General features: G+C 39.7%; 1 protein-coding gene across 3 annotated transcripts in view; it reads right to left on the bottom strand.

Moving 5' to 3' along the window:
* The window catches only part of ARHGEF33 (Rho guanine nucleotide exchange factor 33), a 41,171-nt gene extending 23,504 nt beyond the window's left edge, over positions 1 to 17,667 (bottom strand). For all 3 annotated transcript variants that reach the window (XM_061432140.1, XM_061432141.1, XM_061432142.1), the window contains exons 1-6: positions 17,440 to 17,667; positions 16,999 to 17,120; positions 15,710 to 15,852; positions 12,311 to 12,370; positions 11,225 to 11,449; positions 5,006 to 5,135 (exon numbers count right to left, since the gene is read on the bottom strand). In XM_061432140.1, the coding sequence (XP_061288124.1) occupies positions 5,006 to 5,135; positions 11,225 to 11,449; positions 12,311 to 12,370; positions 15,710 to 15,852; positions 16,999 to 17,120; positions 17,440 to 17,559 (800 nt within the window). In that variant the 5' untranslated portion in view covers positions 17,560 to 17,667. The remainder of the gene's footprint in view (positions 1 to 5,005; positions 5,136 to 11,224; positions 11,450 to 12,310; positions 12,371 to 15,709; positions 15,853 to 16,998; positions 17,121 to 17,439) is intronic.
* Positions 17,668 to 22,669: the final 5,002 nt, after the last annotated feature.

Here is a 22,669-nt window from a genome sequence, read left to right as displayed (position 1 = left end):
AGAGTTCTTGGCTTTATGCAGAAAAGAACTCAAGGGCGAGCCATAGGTCTGGCCTGCTAGTCCCAGTTTTGCTGAGCCCCTTCCTGCTCTCCCACCCTCTGCCCTCTATCTCTTTTATCTAAAGTAAAAGCAGAGAACACATTCCATAGGCAGAATATGGATCTGTCTCAAAAGGTGAGAGCAGCCAGGACTACAAGTTGGGGTACTTTGCCACCCCCAAACAAGCAGACCTCTGTTGAGAACAGTAGGAAGAACATCAGTTTGGAAGGAGGTGTTTTCAGCCCATTTCCAAGCAAAGAAAATTCCCCTGTGGTTGCAGCTCAGAGTAGACACACAAATGCCAGCCTCCCATGAAAAGGGACAAGGATTCTTTCTACTCCAGTCTGCCAACCCCTCCAGTCCCTGTGCCTTGAGTCTCCATGTATGTGAAGCCCACTGATCCCTAAGCACAGGAGGAGAGGCCTCCTGGCCTGATATAACAGGCTCGGAAGACCTAAGTAATCCCTGTCCACATCAGAGGGAATTTGGAGGCATGGCTAGGAGACAGTCTAACTGGGAGAAACCATAAAGCTGACGGAGGAAAGCAGACCTGATCACATTGAAAGAGTGAAACACTGCACCCACAAGAGACCTAGACATGAAAGATTTCTCCCCACCCAGAGGCTGACAGTGACTGCAGGTAATATTCCTGGCGTGACACTGTGAGATGTTAGGGCACAGTGGTGAGATCTGAGATTGTGATGGGTGGTCAGTGTAGGTTGTATAAAATGTCTTGATTTATCTCTTCTTTTTCTCTCTTTCCTTCCTCTCCTTTTTTTTTTTTTCCTTCCTTTCCTGTCCTGTCCTTTCTTTCAAGAAAGCTGTCTTCTGTTACACTATGACCAGTGTACTTGCAGAGTTGGACAGCTGGTAACTCAGTTGGAGTCCAGGTTGCCTCGTGGACAGTCCACTGGAGTGACAGTGTAAGGTTTTAGGATGGGGATCACAAAAGGCTAATACCCTCATTAAGTTTCACGGAAGCATGTGAGTTACATGAAGAGTGATGATTTGAGGTGGATTCTGTGCCAAATGGCTTCTCTGATAGCTCAGTTGGTAAAGAATCTGCCTGCAATGCAGGAGACCCTGGTTGGATTCCTGGGTCAGGAAGATCTGCTGGAGAAGGGATAGGCTACCCACTCCAGTATTCTTGGGCTTCCCTTGTGGCTCAGCTAGTAAAGAATCTGCCTGCAATGCAAGACCTGGTTTGATCCCTGGGTTGGGAAGATCCCCTGGAGAAGGGAAAGGCTACCCACTCTAGTATTCTGGCCTGGAGAATCCCATGGACTGTATAGTCCATGGGGTTGCAAAGAGTTGGAAATGACTGAGCAACTTTAACTTTCATTTTTCACTTTCTGTACCAAATATTGAAAACAGGCTTTAGATTTTTTTAAATTTAATAAGGATAGTATTCGAAATTAGGGCAGAGTGCAGAGGAGGTGAGCCAGGAAATGGGGAGAGGGAAAAAGAAGCGAGAAGTATAGACACACTTAACCTATTTCACTGTTTTGCCTGGAGCCTAACCTGACTCCCAGAAGCAACTTTTTCATTAGGACAAAAATGTTAAGTGCTCAATTTATTTTCTGTTCCTAACCGGGGGTGAGATTATGGCAACATGAAAAGTTTATTCTTTCTAAAGTCTTCAAAGTAATTTCAACGCCTGCAAGACAGTACTTAAGCAAGGAAATAAACTAAAAGCAATCAACGAACATCCAGTTATAGTTTTAAATTAGTAACTTAGGTCAAAACAACTCCTGAGCTTCAGCTGCAAGATGAGGCATTGATAATAAAAACACGTGCCACCTAGTGGTGATCTGAAGCATACAGTTTGTTGAGCTCTTGGAGGATGTAGCCCTGGGGTTCAGCTTTTAAGGCTAACCGGCAAATCCTGTGGGGCTGACTTTGCCCCTCCTGACAAGGGTTCATGCAGGACTATTCAAGCCTGAGGTAGTGGCTCTGTGTGGGTGAAACATGGCAGAAAAAAACAAGAACTCCAACATCTGTGATCCTCCTACCAGTGGACAACAGCCCACACTTTCCCCTCAGGCTTCCACTGGCAGCCTTTGCTCCTGCAGCCGATTGCAGCCAGGGGCAGGGCTGGCTGGAAGCAGCCTGCAGAGACTTCTGAGCACTTCATGTATTTCTAGGGAAAACCTAAACTTTTATTTTATAGGTTTGAGAGGACGTGGCACCCTCAGGTTTGAGCATCAGGTATGTATTTGTGGGTGTTGTTTTCACCCCCAGCTGACTTTTCAATGAGGGCAGAAAATGCAGAAGGCTTGTGGTTTGTGATGGGAAAGGTAAATGTTCATAAGGTAATTTTCATCTTTGTATGGGAGGAAAAATGCCAATAGAGAAGAGGAATAATCTCATTCTGTTCTGTATTTCATTCCACTTATCTATTTAAATAAAGAGGCTACACGTGGAGGCTTCAGAAAGCTTAGAAAAAAGAAACAGTTAATTAAGGAGGAGGATGAAGCTCTAACCTCAGGTAGGAAAAGAGTAGGGCTTCCCTGGTGGCTTAGTGGTAAAGAATCCATCTGCCAGTGCAGAAGATGCAAGAGACTTGGCTTTGATCCCTGGGAAGGAAATGGCAACCAGTACTCTTGCCTGGGAAGTCCCATGGACAGAGGAGCCTGGCGGGCTACAGTCCATGGTATCACAAAGAGTCAGACATGACTTAGCGACTCAACAACAATAGGAAAAGGGTGACATTGCAATGCTCAGAGGGGCTTCCCTGGTGGCCCAGGCAGTAAAGAATCACCTGCAATGCAGGAGACCTGGGTTCGATCCCTGGGTGGGGGAAGAGCCCCTGGAGGAGGGCATGGCAACCCACTCCAGTATTCTTGCCTGGAGAATCCCCATGAACAGAGGAGCCTGGCAGGCTACAGTCTATGGGGTCGCAAAGAATAGGACACGACTGAGTGACTAAGCACAGCAAAGCTCAGAACCAGAGATTTCATATTAGCACTAATACTGAATTGAAGCTTTTCTCTTCTTGGGCAATGAAAACAAAAAAGAGGATTAGCTTGGCAGATAACTAACATAAATAGCATTGTCATGGATATGAGAAATAACCATTAACTTACTTTCTTGAGGAAGGTATGATAGTTTTAATTATTTTAATCTCAGGATTTAGGGGAAGGCCCACTTCTTCCTTAGTAATGGGTCATGAGCAGTAGAAGAGAGGGCAAGTAGAAAAGAGCTTCTGTGAACTAAAAATCTTCCTCTATTTGACGGGTCAGCTGAGATCTGAAGTAAGGACAAATGGGCAGCTAAGGGAGAAGCCTGATTTATGAAACAGGAAGAGACAAAGTCAGCTTCTGGTTGAGGCACTGGAATATTGCTGTCAGTCAAGGTGGTATCTTTGAAATCACATGGTCCTTAGAGAAGCAGTTTGATGCTAAAAGAGCATCAGACAGGCCTGGGTTTGAGCTCTGGCTTCAGTTGGTTATGTGACTTCAAACCTCACTGGACCTGAGTTTCTTCATCTATCAGGTAGGATTCACAGGTTCTTGTGAAGATTTCATGAAGTAAATGAAGTACCCAACATGGAGCCTGATTACTGTATGCTGGAGCAAACAATCCTCTCTTTCACTCTCCTTACCCCATCCCCACATTTTCAGAGAGTAGAAAGAGATACTGCTGGCTTAGACTCATAGATGTGGAGGCAAAGCCACATCAAAAGGTAGACTGGGTTTTAGTTGGGTTTTAATGTGAACTGAGCAAATCTTCGGCACCAGCAAGATAGCAAGAGGCCAGAGAGACTTCTCGGAGGGCTGAAGGGGTAATCTGGGAGGTTCAGACAAGCTGGATGGGATGAAGAAGGGGGAATCAAGTGGCCAGAAAGGGAAGAGCCAGCAAGGATCTAGGTGGCCACAGAAAGTAAAACCCAGTCCAGAGCGTCTACTGTTCACAGCTTTCAGTGTCATGTTCTTTTCTGCTCCTTACAGCTTTCTATTTTATCTAGGTTTTGCAGTGAAATAATTCTTGCAAATAGTGAAGTAATTGTGGGTTTGTCATGGCACGTTTTCTCACATCAGTCGCTTTGATGGATGTACATTGTGTTTTGGTGATTGGGTTTATTGCTGGCAGCTGCAAAGCCAAGTAAAATTGGGGGTAGGGGTGATATGGATCTGGAAAATACAGTTCAGGCTTCCCACAACTTCACGAACCACCAGTGCATATTCCTTGGTAGAATACTTAAAGTGGTAATGCTGTGTTTGTCTCTAGTCATCCATCATCCAGACTTCTCATTTATTTGGCTTGGCCTTTTCCTCGGTGGATCTGGATTATCACATCTTTATGACAGTAGTCTTTCCCCACCAAATCGTAAGTTTCTCCTTCCTGCTTTCTCTCAGCAGAGAGGGAAGCAGAGAAAATCTGACGTTTTGGAACAGATATAGAGGGGGGAATGTGGTAACCTGGCGACTAGCAAGTTGCTGTAACACATTAGAGGCCCGATGGAAGCTCTGCCCCACAGCATGACTACACTCACATGCGGCTCATACCTTAACCAGGATTTCCTGAACAAATAATAAGAAAGGTCCAAGTTCACAGCTATGTAAGCCCTGCATCATTTATCTAATGGCCACTTCAGATCTCCATTCCCATCCATTTCCTGTGCTCCCATGAGAAGTGGTTCCAGGGGTTCTTCCAGGATTTCCAGTGGAATATGCAGATGGCAACAGACAGGAATACCTCCCTCACTGTTGCACTTTTTCCCTTTAGGCTCTTAACAGACATGCCAGGACCACTGAAAGCCCCAGAGACTCCACTCATTTTCTTATCTGCTGGAAGTCAAAAGTTGAGACTTGCCAGGGGTTACCTGCGGTCACTGACTATTCTCATTTCCAAGTCTATATCTGGAGCTCTTGATAAGTACCAGAATTCCCAAAGTGGAAACAATAAACAACTTACCTTAAATTTTAATCAATCTGAAAAGCAAAGGCAATGAATACATGGGTACCTTCTCTCTTTAGAATTCCTCTTTCCATCTGACCCCTGGAATGTTGCCTTGATCTTCAGGATCAGAGAGATGTTAATGACATATTTTCTCTCTGATTCAAGCAGTTCTAGAGCCACAGTCTGTCTTTTAGCTTTAAAAACAAAACAAGGAGGGAATTTTTGTTAACCACTATTCCCTGAGACCCTGTTAAATGATAGAAAGCAATAAAAAGGTATTGAAAGCAATAGAGACACCAGCAAGTTTCTGGAAGATGGAAAACAGAGTGGAGGCATGGTCATTAATTCAGCAGAGCAAAGGGCACCAAACCATTTACTTCAGCGTTTTCATCTGTGGATGGGAAACCAGCTGAGAAGCAGAAAGGCTCAAGGATTGGAGACACCAAGACATCACAGAGAGTACAAGTAAGAGGCAGTGTTATAAACAGGAGAAACAGTCTACATTCAGTGAAGCTGAACCTTCAGTTCCTCATACCCATGCTGGATGACTTCCTCAGTTCCACCCCAGGAGAAACAAGAAAAGCTAGAGAAGCCTGGGTCTCTGGTATCTGAACTAACAACATCAGACACAGCAGAGAGCAGAGCTGAAATGCTAAAATGAAAACAAAGGGACTCAAAGAAGGCTCACATACAAAAGAGTGAGACTCCTCTCAGCCTCTTTGCCTGCAGGTCCCAGAGTGCCAGCAGCCAGACTTACACTGTCCAGACTGGAGACCAGAGGATCTTCCACTGGAGGAATGAGCTGCCCAAGTGAAAAAGGTCTACAATCACTGACATACAGAGGTAACCAATCAAAACGGTAATTTGCCACCTGATTAGCAGATAAGAAGCCCACTTATTGATCAGCTTGACCAACACAGGATTTTTAGGTTTCTTTTTATTTAGGGCCTTTTTCCTGGATATGAATAATTAGCTAAGAATCCTCAGATACTTGAATCAATCTTACATCATAAAAGAAAGAGAAGAAAAAAGTATACACACATTTGTAAAAGGAGGAACCATAAATAGAGACAATGCAGGGAAAAAAAAGAAACCTTTAAAAAAAATCTTATAATTAATATCCTCAAAGAGTTACCAAAAATGTTCTGCCCGCTTAATAATTACAGGATCCTATATTTTAAAAACAATCCAGGAAAAAAGAAACTTTTTGGCTTTTTTAAAAGAGGAGAAGACAAAGTCAAGGAAATCTGTACACCTGCCTCCATTTCCCTCCCCACCAAAAAAGGCAGTAATAGAGAAAATCAGTCCAGGAGATCCAATATCAAACTAGTAGAAGTTTCAGAGAAAAGAAAGAAAATGAATGAGAAGATATCAAATTAATAATACAAAAAATACCAGGACATGTATTTCCAGAGGAAAGGGCCCATTTGCATTCAGTATAATTAATGAAAAAAAAACTCTCACATCACTGTAAAATATACCAAATCACTGTGAAAATTTAGCACACCAAAGGTAAAGAGAAGATCCTAAAAGTTACCAGAGAGAAAAATCAGGTAACATACAAAGGACTGGGGATTAGATGATATTGGATTTTTCACTGGCAACATTAGAATTTAGAAGACAGTGGAACAATTGCTTCAAAATGATAATGGAAAATGACTTTGTATTCATCTAAATAGCCAATGAATTATGTGGAACCTACCAGGCTATGTGTTCCATCAAAACAAGTAGTAAACCAAGAAACTGAGAAGGATATGCAAAAAAAAAAAAAAAAACCTCCACAAAACCCTGAATAGAAATCTAACATAGGAGGAATTTTAAGGGAATTCACAGGAAGTCCCAGGAGGGCAGCAGTGCAGTGAGTCAGAATACAGTAGGATAGCAGAGGTCTCTAAGGCAAATGCTGTTTTAAAAAAATTTCAGTGATAGACTTTGTTACATTGCTAAGAAAAATTAAAGAAGACCCCCCATGTAAAAAGAGTCATATACCATGTTCTTCAACTGGAATATCAGTACTGTCAAGATGTCAATTCTCTCCTAATCAGAATAAAAGAATATAGAGTAGAATTTGTTTTTTAGTCCCTAAGTCGTGGCCAGCTCTTTTGCAACCCCATAGACTGTAGAACACCAGGCTCCTCTGTCCGTGGGATTTCCCAGGCAAGAATACTGGACTGGATTGCCACTATCCTCTCCAAGGGATCTTTCAGACCCAGGGAGCAAACCCATGTCTCCAGCATCTGCTGCATTGGCAGGCAGATGCTTTACCACTGAACCACCTGGGAAGCCTTAGAGTCTAGAGTTAGACCCACATATATGTGATGACTTGGCTTTTCCTATTCATTTCAGTGAGAATAGGAAGGCATTTTCAATAAATGGAGCTGAAGCAACTGGATACCCATATGGGAAAAAAATGAATCTGGATTCATACCACACAGCAAAATTTATTCAATATGAGTCATAGACCTAAATGTGAATGCTAAAACTATAAAGATTTTTATAAGAAAACATAGTATAATATCTTGATAACCTTAGAACTGGCAAAAATATTTTGCAAGGGCACATAAGTCACAAACTATTTTAAACATTTAAAATTGATAAATTGAACTTCATTAAAATTAAAAATATCTATTATCAAAAGACTACCAAGAAAGTGAAAAGGCAGGGCAGAGAATAGAATAAAATATTCTCAACACATATATCTTACAGGGAACTCATATTCAAAATATATTAAAAAACCCTACTAATAGAGAATAAAAAGATAACCCAATTTAAACACTGGACAAAGGACTTAAATAGGTACGTCATAAAAGAAATTATACAAATAGTCAACAAGCATATGAAAAGATGCTCAACATCATTAGTCTTCAGGGAAGTGCAAATTAAAACTGCAATATGACACAGGACACACCCACAGAATGGTTCAAATTTAAAAGGCTGATCATACTAAATACTGAGAAGAATGTAAAAAAACTGCAAAGTTTCATACATTGCTGGTAAGAGTATAAAATGTTCCAACTGGTAAACTGCTGGTGTTTTAAAGTTAAACATAATCCTATCCTATAATCCAAAGATTCCACTCCTAGGTGTACACTCAAGAGAAATGAGGGCATACATTAAAAAAAAAAAGACTTGTGCAAGAATGTTCATAGCAGTTTTATTCATAGTAGCCCTAAATTGGAACAATCCAATGTCTAGCAACAAGAGAATGGACAAATTATGGTAAATTCATTCAATATGATTAATAAAAAGGAATAAATTACTGAATGAATTACATGCAATGCTATGTTGAGAGAAAGAGGCCAGACATGAAAAAACTACATATTGTAATATTCCATTTTTATGGAGTCAAGAACAGACACAACTAATTTATGGTGACAGAAGTCAGAGTAGTGGTTCTGTGGGTGGGTATTGCCTGAAAAGGTGTATGAAAGAACTTTATGAGATAATATTTCTATTATTAGAAATATTAATGTTGGATTGGCCAAGAAGTTCTTTTGGGTTTTTCTGTAAGATTTTATGGAAAAACCCAAAAGAACTTCTTGGCCAACCCAATATATTTCTCATATTATACAGGTCTGTGTATCCCCAGGTGGTGCTAGTGGGAAATAACCCACCTGCCAATGCAGGAGACATAAGAAATGCAGATTCAATCTCTGGGTTGGAAAGATCCCCTGGAGGAGGCACAGAAACTCACTCCAGTATTCTTGCCTGGAGAATCCCATGGACAGAGGAACCTGGCGGGCTACAGTTCATAGGTTCACAAAGAGTTGGACATGACTAAAGCAACTTAGCATGCATGCAATGTACCAATAGAAAAAAATAGCAGCATAAACTCTTTTTAAAACATGGAAACAAGCACCAGAAAAAAATATGTCAAAAGAATTTAAAGTGCTACTGATTTTCACAATAAAACTTTTAGTGTTATTCAGTTTTCATGTATTTGATAATAAAAAATTAAAAATTACCTCCTATAAAAGGGTTGGAGGGAACCTAAATAAACAAAAGACCTATATATAGAAAACTATCAAACACTGATGAAAGAAATCAAAGATAACACAAATAGATGGAGAAATATACCATGTTCATGGATTGGAAGAATCAATATAGTGAAAATGAGTATACTACCCAAAGCAATATACAGATTCAATGCAATCCCTGTCAAGCTACCAATGGTATTTTTCACAGAACTAGAACAAATAATTTTACAATTTGTATGGAGATACAAAAATCCTCAAATAGCCAAAGCAATCTTAAGAAAGAAGAATGGAACTGGAGGAATCAACCTGCCTGATTTCAGACTGTACTACAAAGCTACAGTTATCAAGACAGTATGGTACTGGCACAAAGACAGAAATATAGATCAATGGGACAAAATATAAAGCCCAGAGATAAATCCACACACCTATGGACACCTTTGACAAAGGAGGCAAGAATAGACAATGGAGAAAAAACAATCTCTTTAACAAATGGTGCTGGGAAAACTGGTCACCTGTAAAAGAATGAAACTAGAACACGTTCTAATACCATACACAAAAATAAACTCAAAATGGATTAAAGATCTAAATGTAAGACCAGAAACTATAAAACTCCTAGAGGAAAACATAGGCAAAACACTCTCTGATGTAAATCATAGCAGGATCCTCTATGACCCACCTCCCAGAGTAATGGAGATAAAAGCAAAAATAAACAAATGGGAGCTAATTAAACTTAAAAGCTTTTGCTCAATGAAGGAAACTATAAACAAGGTGAAAAGACAGCCTTCAGAATGGGAGAAAATAATAGCAAACAAAGCAACTGACAAATAATTAATCTCAAAAAATATACAAGCAGCTCATGTAGCTGAATTCCAGAAAAATAAATGACCCAATCAAAAAAATGGGCCAAAGAACTAAACAGACATTTCTCCAAAGAAGACATACAGATGGCTAACAAACACATGAAAAGATGCTCAACATCAATCATTATCAGAGAAATACAAATCAAAAACACAATGAGATAACATCTCATGCTGGTCAGAATGGCTGCTATCAAAAAGTCTACAAACAATAAATGCTGGAGAGGGTATGGAGAAAAGGGAACCCTCTTACACTGTTGGTTAGAATGCAAACTAATACAGCCACTATGGAGAACAGTGTGGAGATTCCTTAAAAAACTGGAAATAGAACTGCCAGCAATCCCACACCTGGGCATACACACTGAGGAAACCAGAATTGAAAGAGACACATGTACCCCAATGTTCATTGCAGCACTGTTTACAATAGCCTAGATGTCCTTTGGCAGACGAATGGATAAAGAAAGCTGTGGTACATATACACAATGGAATATTACTTAGCTATTAAAAAGAACACATTTGGATCAGTTCTAATGAGGTGGATGAAACTGGAGCCTATTATAGAGTGAAGTAAGTCAGAAAGAAAAACACTAATACAGTATATTAAAGCATATATATGGAATTTAGAAAGATGGTAATGATGACCCTATATGTGAGACAGCAAAAGAGACAAAGATGTAAAGAACAGACTTTTGGACTCTGTGGGAGGATGTGAGGGTGGGATGATTTGAGAGAATAGCATTGAAACGTGTATATTACCATATGTGAAATAGATTGCCAGTCCAGGTTCAATGCATGAGACAGGACACTCAGGGCTGGTGCACTGGGATGACCCTGAGGGATGGGATGGAGAGGGAGGTGGGAGCGAGCTTCAGGATGGGGGACATATGTACACCCATGGCTGACTCATGTCAGTGTATGGCAAAAACCACTACAATATTGTAAAGTAATTAGCCTCCAATTAAAATTAATTAATTAAAAACAACAGTTGGAATTGCCATTGTCAGACATGTGCTAAGTGCTCTGTGATGATTTATCTTTTGAAGAAAGAAAATAAAGAGGGAAAAAAGGAGGAAGGGAAAAACAGACCTCATTGCAGTATTTGACATTTTGGTGGTGAACCCCTGATACAAGATTCATATGTTGAACATTCCATATCACTGAATAAATCCATTACAAAATTCTGCCTTCTTCTCCACTAACCTTATGCCTTTTCTCCCAGATCGGTACAATACTAAGTGTCATGGATACCCAGAATCAAGGTGGTAGTCCCAGTTGGCCGTGTGACCTCAGGTGAGTCCCTTTACCACTAAAGACTTCAGTTTGTTCATCTCAAAAGGAAACCAGAAGCTCAATTGTCTCATAGGTCCACTGCATCTAAATTGCAAGGATTCCAGCCCTTAGGTTTCTTGTTTTTTACATTTTCAGCCTACATTGCCCCTTTGGACTTACCAGCTAAAGAAGTTTCACATAAAACGTTTTCCAAGGAGCTATGTCTGCCCTGGCTCACTTCCTTGAGTTTATCTGGGTGGTCTTTTGTGACGTATTCTTCACCCCAGTCTTTAGCTTCCTTAGGCTGCCTCCACACACCAGGTGGTAGATGACTCTTGGGTTGGATATCAGCTGAGAGGCAAGGTTTAAGGTTTTCTTCTGCTTCTGGAGTTGTTGGGGTCATTCCTGAAAAATAACATCTGCCATCAAGTTCTGACTTTTTTTTAATTATATTTGTTACTAACTCAAAAATATTATGCCTTTGCTTGGGTACAACTATCCTTTGAGGGTTAAACATATCAATTAAGAATTAAAAGTCTCCACAGTTACAAAGGATCACCTTTCTCTGTTTCTGGTCTATATACTTAATTCTTGGCACACAGACTGTACTGAATGACTTTAAAAAAATAAATTTTATAAAATAAAATATAAATTAGTTAATTTATAAATTATTTATTTTATAAAATATAATAACAAAACTAATTTATAGTTATATGTATTGATTCTTCATATTTCTTCCTTTCAGGTGAGCACACCTGAGGAGAAAACACAGAAAGAGCAGGAAGAAGGGTACCAAAGACAGTGTTGTGTTTTGGAATTTGTCCTCCTTGGCCCTGATGATGGTATATTTCCAAAAGGCAGGAGGAAGGGAGGGAGGGGAGATGAAATAATTTATAAAATTCTGGTGAATTATCTCCTAGATAACTTTTAAATTACATAAACTATAAGATGTGTGGTCCACAGAAAACGTAAATGTCATTCCACCTGCACTTGTGAGTTCTCAGCAAGTTCTAGTTCAGTGGTAACTGAAACAAGCCTGAAGGAACTAAGAAGACCAGTTTTGTCTTCAACTTCCCTTCCCCTTCCCTCTGAGTTGCTGACCTACTCCAGCATACATCTTGGAATCTTACTAAAAACATAGTGCTTTATCTTGCCTGACTTCTTTCATGCCTGGTTTGGGACTGAGGGCGTAGAAGCAGGAAAGGTAGAAGAAGGGAAAGGGTGAGGCTGTTAGAAGAAAAGAGAACTTGAAGAAGAGCCACTTACCAGGACCCATCATTCCCTTCACATTGCTGTCTCCTACGTGCATGGATCTGGTCTCTTGTGCTGCAGACGAAGGAAAGCTTTCAATCAATATTCATCCCGCTAACATAGACTGGCACCTTCTACTAACTAAGAACTGGGATAGTCTCACAGGGCTTACCTTCTACTGGGGAAGCCAGAGCAGTAAAAAAAAAAAAAAATTACAATAGAGTGTGGCAAGTACTAGTCTCTCATTTCTACAAAGATATAACTAATACTTAACTCATGCTGCTGCTAAGTCGCTTCAGTCGTGTCCGACTCTGTGCGACTCCATAGATGGCAGCCCACCAGGCTCCCCTGTCCCTGGGATTCTCCAGGCAAAAACACTGGAGTGGGTTGCCATTTCCTTCTCCAATGCATGAAAGTGAAAAGTGAAAGTGAAGTCTCTCAGTCATGTCCGACTCTTAGCAACCCCATGGACTGCAGCCTACCAGGCTCCTCCATCCACGGGATTTTCCAGGCAAGAGTACTGGATTGGGGTGCCATTGCCGTCTCCAACTTAACTCATAGATAGCCATAAGAATTAAATAAGATAACATTTCTAAACTGCACACAGCAAGAGCTAAATGATTACGTAACTATGATGGTAAGGATGGTAATGCTAAACAGAGCCAGAAGGATGATTTTAAAATGTAAGTCAGACCCTGTCAAGCCTCTGCTTAGCCCTCCAACAGCTCCCCATTTCTGTGCAAAGACCAAAGATCTTAGAATTATCTTAAGGCCCTAAAATATCTGCCTCCCTCCCCTGCCTGCTGTTTTTTCTCTTTTTCTAAAAAAACCCATCTCCTATTGTTTCCCTGTTTATTCTGCTTTTAGCCCCACTGGTCTTATGCAATTTCTTGAGCACATCAGTGATGTTCCTCCTGGTACCTTGGGGCTGGTCCCTTTCTCCACTCTGATATCCATAAACCTACTTTCTCACTTCCTTCAGGTCTTTACCTGGTACCCTCTCTAAAATTATACCCGTGTTTCCTTATTTGTCTTCTGATTACTATCTAACATACTACATATTTTGTCTTGTTCATTGTCTGCTTCCTTCAGAACAACAGCTCCTTGAAGGTTAGAAATTCTTGTTCATTATGACATCCCACCACCTAAATCAATGCTTGAGGTGAATGGATGGATGAAAGTGTAGATGAATGGATGGATAGAAGGAAGGGTAGCGGGTGGCCAACACCTTGACTGCAACCTCATGAGAGACCTTGAGCCAGAGGCACTCAGCTAAGCTGTGCAAAGATTCCCAACTCAGAGAAACTGTGATATAATGAATGTTGCTATTTTAAGATACTGAGTTTGGGGTCAATGGATAACAATGGCACCATTTTATAATTAACAATGGACGGAGGAGCCTGGTAGGCTGCAGTCCATGGGGACTCGAAGAGTCGGACACGACTTTTCACTTTCACTTTTCACTTTCATGCATTGGAGAAGGAAATGGCAACCTGCTCCAGTGTTCTTGCCTGGAGAATCCCAGGGACAGGGAAGCCTGGTGGGCTGCCATCTATGGGGTCACACAGAGTCAGACACGAATGAAGCGACTTAGCAGCAGCAGCAGCAGAGAGTTGGACTGTGAAGAAAGCTGAGTACCAAAGAATTGATGCTTTTGAACTGTGGTGTTGGAGAAGACTCTTGAGAGTCCCTTGGACTGCAAGGAGATCCAACCAGTCCATTCTAAAGGAGATCAGTCCTGGGTGTTCTTTGGAAGGAGTGATGCTAAAGCTGAAACTCCAGTACTTTGGCCACCTCATGCGAAGAGTTGACTCATTGGAAAAGACTCTGATGCTGGGAGGAATTGGGGGCAGGAGAAGAAGGGGACAACAGAGGCTGAGATGGCGGGATGGCATCACTGACTCGATGGATGTGAGTTTGAGTGAACTCCGGGAGTTGGTGATGGACAGGGAGGCGTGGCGTGCTGCAGTTCGTGGGGTCACAAAGAGTTGGACACGACTGAGCGACTGAACTGAACTGAACTGAAGCCAACCCCTTCTGAAAGTTTGGTCCTTTGACCTCAAGTTTTAACATAAACTATCACCAATCATATCCAGAATGTCTTACTATGGCATATTATCCCCAAATTTGTATAGCAACTAGGTAGAATAAACTATATTATATAAGCCATGCCTAAATAATAACAAAAGAAGTAGAATTTGCCATGCATCTGGGCACTTTGCAAATATAACTTTTAATTTTTTATCTTGTGCATATGGTCGGCTGTCCCAGACTTAACTCTGATCTGACTTCTACCTTCCAAGCCCATTCTACATTCTTCCCTAACAACATCTTCATTTTATGCTGTGTTGTTTATGCCATGGAGCAAAAAACACAGAGCCACCTGTGATGAACCCATTCCCTAGATGGAGCAAGTGAGTTTTCCTAGGCTGCACCTATTGAGTCTCTAAAATAACTACTCAAATGGATAAAAAATAAAAAAGCAAATCTGTACTTTGAAGTTAATACCACTTAAAAGCCACTTGATTAAGATTTTTAAATTATCCAAAGCAGATTTGTTATCTTTGAATATATGAGTTACATTGTTTCTTAAACCATAAGGGTGGAAAACCACCAGTCCTGCTCTTGAGGAGATTACAGTTGGTCTAGAATTTATTGAGCCTCTTTTGGAAATTTTCAACATGAGACCTAAAAAACAGGAAAATTTATCCAAACAATGTTAGTATCTCCATTCATGCTCCTGCATATAAGGTGCTTGCTTATATTGTTGAGGATACAAAGATGTAGCAAACATGCTTAGCAACGTCTATTGGAAAGCCATTTTCTTCAGGACTGCTACATACAGATATTTTCTGATTATTTTCAGTGATGTGGCTGTGGCTGTTTCAGCCCACAAACACCACCAGATCCGTTTTCCAGAGAAAGGAGAGTACAGAATTAGGTTATCACTGACATCAATGCCTGCCTGTTAGAGCAGATATAACTTTCTCATATCTGTGAAACTTTTGCTGGAAAAAAAAAGAACACAATTTTCCATCTGTGCAGAGAGGTAAGGATTGAGAAGTAATGTAGAAAATAAAACAATTTATTACAGTGAATAATTAAAAATTTTTTTTCTATGGCAGCTCGTATAGTATTATTGTATAATAACTTATTTCCAACCCGTTTGAAACTTAGAATACCCAGATTAGTATTTTCCCTCAAAAGTAAATCTTTTAAATTTGGGCAGACTCTCTCCATCTCTTAGATCCTCTGAATTCTTCTACATTCCAGTTACAAAAGCAAAAATCCTGAGCAATAACACCATTTTCATCTAATAAAGATGGAGGCTATAAGCCTATTCTCAATGTTACTGAAGTCCTAGGAACCAAGGGAGAACTACCTGGCTAATTCAATATGATGTGTGAACTGTACCTTTTTCATAGGCCTGAGAAGGCAAAAGGTTTGTAAAATCTTCACTTGGAAGAACAGGCTCAGGGATGTTGATGGAACGGAAGGGACTTCCTTGTGCTTGAGCAGGTCCAGCCTGTGATCCATGTTCTTCTTTCTGAGTTTTCCTAACACAAGAAAAGAAAAAAGGCTCTTACTAAGTGATGGGGTAAGAAAAGAGTTCAGAACAGGTCAAGAAAATTTCTGAACCATAAAAAATTGCAGTTTTTGTAAATTTAACACAGTTGAATACTAGCAATTCATATGAGTCAATGCAACTCATCACCAAATACCTACAATTCACCTTCTAATTATAATATCTACATTCTTATTTTTCTGTTGCTAGCTTCCCTGTTACAGAGTTTACAGCAGGAACAATTTCTTGGGATAATTTACATTCTCTTCACAAAGCAACACAAAGGTAGCAGGAAGGAGCAGGTACTCGATTGAAAACACTGAACCATTCTCCAGGGTCACACAAATATTAGTTATATTTGAAATTTGATCATATTAAAACATGTAACAATGAAGATTATGTCTACTTAGTGGTGAAGCTTTACTTAATTCAGCCTGGTTGGGATACTGTTTAACAAAATTTATTTTCAATGGTCAAAGTAAAATAATAATAGTATTAGAGAAATTTCAGAAATCTAACAAAATCACTGGTGACCCCACTATCTTAGCACAAAAATCATAATTTAAATATATCTTTCTAGTTGTTATTTTCCTGGTGGCTCAGTTGGTAAAGAGTCTGCCTGCAATGCAGGAGACCCAGATTCAATCCCTGGGTCGGGAAGATGCCCTGGAGAAGGAAATAGCAACCTACTCCAGTATTCTTGCCTGGAGAATTCTATGGACAGAGGGGCCTGGTGGGCTACAGTCCACGGGGTCAAAAAGAGTTGGACACGACTGAGTGACTAACACTTTAACTTTCTAGTTGTTATTTTACGTTTTTACAGTTAAATTCTACATGCCACTTGATGTCATTTTCATTTACCTTCCAGTTACATTAAGTGTGTTTTCTGCTACTGTTCCTGTTTCCCCCACCAGGAATTGAACCTTTGCACCCTGCATTGTAAACACGGAGTCTTAACTACTGGATTGCCAGAGAAGTCCCACCATTCATTTCTGTGCTGCATAACCTCTCTCACATGCTGGTCCATGGAGCCCAGTGGCCAGCTGTCCACCAATAGAGGGAAAGCTGTTTCTGGTGCCTGTCTATGAGCCGTGGCTTATACGTTTGCCTTTGGTCAGTTTTTTGGTCAGACACTCACTTGGCTTTAACTTTTCGAGATTCTCTTCGCTTCTCCTGTTGAAGCTGTTCAATTTTCTGTTGCATTTCTTCTTGTTTGGAAGTGATGGCCTGGATCATTGACATGGCATTGCTTAGCTCTTCCTAAAAAATAAGAATTGATATGTATTTAATCTGGTATATGAAGGTAAAGTATATAACATAATATCTAGTACACAGAAAACTTTTAATACATAGTAAATGATGAATGAGAAATGAAAACTTTACTTCTATTGTAGCTTCTAATTTTGACATAGAGATCCAACTAAGTAAAATATGATATTTTCCCATGAAAGTTAATGAATGGGCCAGAGGAAAATTCTTGTATTTGGTTGCTAGGCAAAAAGGCAAGTTTTTTTTTTTTTTTTTAAATTCTGTTAAGATGACCAGAAATCTCTAGGAGGGAAATAGAAGAAGGACCTACCTTAAAATAGTTCAATGAATTCTTCATCTCAGTAACTTTCTCTTCCATGGAACATCTGCAGCTCTTAACCTTCTCTTCCAAAGCATATTCTCCATGTTGAATTCTTGACAGTTCTTGCATTGCTTCTGTGAAGCCAGTTTTGAGTTCAGAGGCTAGAGCCTGCAACTAAATAATACACAAAGAGTATATTCAATTTGCTATAAATTATTATGAATGGTATCTCTGATCCCTTGGATGTTTCTTTTGTTTGCAAAACCAGGCTCTTGAACATGTACAAAACTCTTTTACTAGAAGACTGTTGTGTACACAACTTAAGGCACCTTGGCCCCATTTGTCTAGGGAAAAGTGGGTCTTCTTTATATCACTCATACTGAAGCTTGATAGTGATAAAAAAGCAACCAATTTATTGTTTGCAAGTGTTCCTGCAACTTACTATTTATTCAAACACCTTTGATTAAAAAGAGATTTACTTTAAAAGCAAGCTATGCATGTGAAAGACAGTGTTGATCAGTAATTCTTTGAATTCCATGCAAGAAAGGATGTTGAAGAAATTCAGTTATTTTTTTCCCTTAAAAAAATGTAATGATAAAAAGAGTAATAATTAAGCATATCTGAATATTTCTTTGAAAGGGAAGAAGTTTTTTTTTAATATTCTTGGATGATATAATGAAAAAGGAGATTATGGTATTTCCAGGGGCAGGAAAACCTACAATGGTAGAAACTCAGCACACTGATAGTGACGAGAGTCGTCTTCAGCTGTCAAGCCTGGTCATGTAGGAATGCACACTTGGATTTTTATTGTCACCTTCCAACCATGAAAAGGGTGTCAATTTTGGAGTCAGGTAGGGTATAAATCCTAGCAACTCTCCTACAAGTACTAAAACCTCAGGCAAGTTGGTTAGCCTCTTTGTAGCAATTTCCTCATCCATAATACAGCCAGGATAATATTTCACAGGACTGTCTTGAGAATTAAATGAATAAATGTAGGTAAGGTACCTACCACAGCTTATGCTTGGTATGTAAAAAGTATTCAAGAAATTTTAATGCTTTTCCCCCTTGAAATGGCAAATCAGAAAGCTAAGCGCAAACAGAAATGTGGAGAAAATGGAGCACTTCTAAAGTTCAGTTTTATTTATTGAGTCAATGAAAAAAGCATTTTCAACAAATAAAAGGTTAAGATAATAACAATAAGGTAATAATAACATTACTTACATGATTTTTATGATCTTACATTCTGCTAAGTATAGAAATGCTTACTCCGGATTACTTTTTAAAACAGAACTTTTTAGGAGCCTAAAAAACCCTTTCCAAATGGTTCCAACTTGTGTGACATCTCAAAGTATAAAATGAATTACTCTTCTGTACCATATTTTCAAAATATAGGGCTTGTGGGTCTCTGTGCTTCACAGAGGGCTTGGAGGAGGGGGAAATAAGAGGAATCAAGGAGATCATTCCGAGGAAAAAGAAGATGACATCTCAGGTGTTTGGAGCTGAAAGATTGGGAAACAACATGAGCAGTCTGTATTTCATTCCAGTCATTTTTAATTTTGATATGTCTGTGATGGGTTTCAGCACATGTCCTAATTCAGTTGTCATGTTAGGTTAAATCACCAGATCAACTACATTTGATTTGGTAATTTTCATTATACAAATTCATCTTCTGTGAGCAAAATGAAGTCGATGGCCATGTGATATCAAAGCAAAATGTAGGCACGTTTCAAAATTGAAGGAAGGAAACCTCACATTCACTCATGTTTCCTGCTTGGAAAAAAAAAAGGGAACCACTTTCCAACAGAAATAGGTTTCATTTTCACTACTCCCCTAGGTGGATGTGTGGCATTTTGCCCAGGAGGCAAAAGGAAGCAGCAGGGTTCTCTTCACCTGTAGAACCCCAGTTCCCAAATATTAATAGCTATCAATACATTTCACTAACAGCCAGGTTATATAGGGACTTTGGGAATTCTGAAACCATTTTGAGCTAGGAGCGCCCATTTTCTTTCCATATGTTACTGTGAGCTCCTTCGATACCTGCCACTGAAGTAACACTACTGCTTTATAAACAGCTTCACAACCACTGATCAGGCGGGGGATGCCATACATAGTGAGTACAATCACACACCTGAGACTACAGGTCACTTTTAAGTTGCTTGGGAGATTCTGAAAACCTTTAGCAACTGCAGACTGGTTTTCTGGTACCAACTGGCCATTCCTTTGTAAGTAAAAAAAAATATTCTGAAGACGTGGACTTATTTGCTCTGCTCTGTCTCCAGCTTGCTTGTTTAACAGCCCACAGCCCACCCCCAGGATTAGAAATGGGTGTCTACCTTGTTCTCCAGCGAGTTGAACACGTTCCTCATCTCGTTGATTTTTTCATGAAGCTGCTCTAGAGAGGTTATGATCCCTCCATCCTGCCGCTGGAGGCGGGCTCCCACCGGAGGCAGGTTCAGGGAACTCTTGTACTTGGAAGCCTACGGTACCACAGAGGGCTTCTTAGGCTCAAAGAAATAGGGGAGGGGAGTCCGAATTCTTCCTATTTCCTGCTCTTAAATGAATTTCTGTTTCTCAATTTCCTTTACTTTCTTGGCTCTTAACTCTTCTCAAGATGAATTTTAGTCATTGTCTTCCAATTTTTTTTTTCACCAAAGATCCCTTAAACTAAATTTTCATAAATTAAGCAAGTTATTCCAACTTGTCTTTTACACAAACTTCTCCTTCCCTTCTGTCTCATTATTAAGGTCAGAAAAGTAGGGAATGGGCCTGTGCTTTGAGAACTCTGCAAAGTTTTAAATATCAAGATTTGAGAAATCTCCACAAGCTATGCCAAATTCCTGTGACACCTGACTAAAAGCTCTTCAGGAGCAAAAGCTCAGGTATTTTGAAGTAGCCCATGATGGCAAGAATGCCAGGGTAATTGCTTTGGCTTCCCCCTAAATCAGGGTTGCTACAGAAGAAATGGGGTCTTTCTGCCAGCTGCCACTCCCTAATTTTTAGCCTCTGTTAATTCAATGCAATGGATTAACCCATTGCAATTAATTTAACACAGTGATTTAAAACACAAAGTGAGTCATTTGAACAGTCAAGAGTAAATTTCCCAAACCTTCTCCTCTACACTCCCTGCAGAAATTGATCCTTCAAGTCATTCTTACCAGGCAACACTGAGGCTGATAGGAAGCCTGGTGTGGTGGGAATTTATCTTATCTATCCCTGGATGCAACACAGGTCTAGCAGAGATAGCTTCTCTGGAGTTAGAAGAACATGCCTCAATGGTAAAAAGAGACTGAGGCTTAAACAGGGCTTACAAATCCTAGAAAACATTCAATGGAAATTTTGATGATGAAACCTATTACTGTAGGACTGGTTCCCATAGTTTTCCAGTTAGAGTTTCTTTGGGCATATAACCCATTTTCTTAAATTATTAATAATTTTATTACAGAGAAAAAGGAAAAAAAGAGAGTCACCCAAAATCTCATTACTTTAATATAACCATTAACATTTTGGTATATTTCCTTCTATTTTGTGCTATGAATATAAATGCAAGTATTAATAGCATTGGCTTTGGCTTCCTAGGTGGCATGGTGGTAAAGAATTCACCTGCCAGTGCAGGAGATGTAAGAGAAGGGGGTTTGATCCCTAGGTCGGGAAGATACCTTGGAGTAGGAAATGGCAACCCACTCCAGTATCCTTACCTGGAAAATTCCATGGACAGAGGAGTCTGGCGGGCTATGGTCCATCATGTCTCAAAGAGTCAGACACGACTGAGCACACACGCATGCATATTTGTCATGTTGAAATCACATAAAAGATATATTTTGATTCTGCCCTCCTTTTTCTTTCCTTTTGCATAACATTCTTATAAGCCCTTCCCCTCAGCCTTCAAATGTTTGTCTAAGTGTACATTTTAATGGCTATATGATATTCCAAACTACAAGTGTGTCAGAGTTTACCTACTCATTCACCCTTGTTATAAATTTGTTATTTATAATTTTTCAATATAAGATAATGCATTGAAATATAATGCTTTTTACTGAAAACTTTGTATATATTTCAGTTATTTTCTTTGGATAATTCTTAAATATGAAATTACTGAGTCAAAGGATGTTAGGTAGTATTGACCCAAAGGAAAATATACCATATTGGAATATATTCAATTAATTAATAATTATACAAAATATATTTGACCAGAAGGCTTGAAAAGTTATAATAATATGGTTGTATATGTTCTTGGAAACATACTGTATGACATGCAATGTCCTATATTAGTGTATTTGGAAAATCATGTCTTAGATAAGACATATGAAACATAAGTAATATAAATGGTTAAAGTGTCTACATTCCTAAGGCTACACATGAGCCAAAAACATGGCTGAAGTTCAAGTCATTAGTGTAAGGGTTGCACTAGAACTAAATTGTGCTGTTACCACATCTGTTGCCTTAACTGGGGGATGCTCAACCCTCACTTCTCATGTTAATGAAATCATAATTTTAAAATATATATTCCAAATGAAGTAATCAAGGCTAAATCAACACAGTGTGACTCTGGAAAAGAGATTGGGGTGGACTTTGAGAGGGTTATGGACAATGGACAATGGACAAAAAGGAGAGGGATAGATTTGGATTCAAATAAAAGGCAGTGTATTGAGCTAAGGATCAGTCAGTGTGTCTACTGATTCACCTGGTCCACAGAATTCTACCTGGAGTGACCTGGGAGATTATAGTGCTCATTCTAGTGTTGACTTCTGTGACCTGATTTAGGTCACAGTACAAGACCAGGAGCTGACTGTGGCTCAGATGGAGATCAGTCCTGGGTGTTCATTGGAAGGAGTGATGCTAAAGCTGAAACTCTAGTACTTTGGCCACCTCATGAGAAGAGTTGACTCATTGGAAAAGACTCTGATGCTGGGAGGGATTGGGGGCAGGAGGAGAAGGGGACGACAGAGGATGAGATGGCTGAATGGCATCACCGACTCGATGGACATGAGTTTGAGTGAACTCCAGGAGTTGGTGATGGACAGGGAGGCCTGGTGTGCTGCAGTTCATGGGGTCACAAAGAGTTGGACACGACAGAGCGACTGAACTGAACTAAACTGAACTGAACCATATTCTTAGCAAACAGGTTACATTCATCCAAAGAACAGGAAGCCAATTAGGGGTATGAACATTTTAACACTTTTACTGCATTTGAATTAAATTAGTCAAAAAATAATACTCCTTGTTTTAATCATTGTTTCTT

The sequence above is a fragment of the Bos javanicus genome, chromosome 11 (assembly GCF_032452875.1).
Source record: "Bos javanicus breed banteng chromosome 11, ARS-OSU_banteng_1.0, whole genome shotgun sequence".
NCBI lineage: Eukaryota > Metazoa > Chordata > Mammalia > Artiodactyla > Bovidae > Bos > Bos javanicus.
The sequence above is the reverse complement of the archived record's forward strand: the minus strand, read 5'-3'. Positions and strand labels throughout refer to the sequence as shown.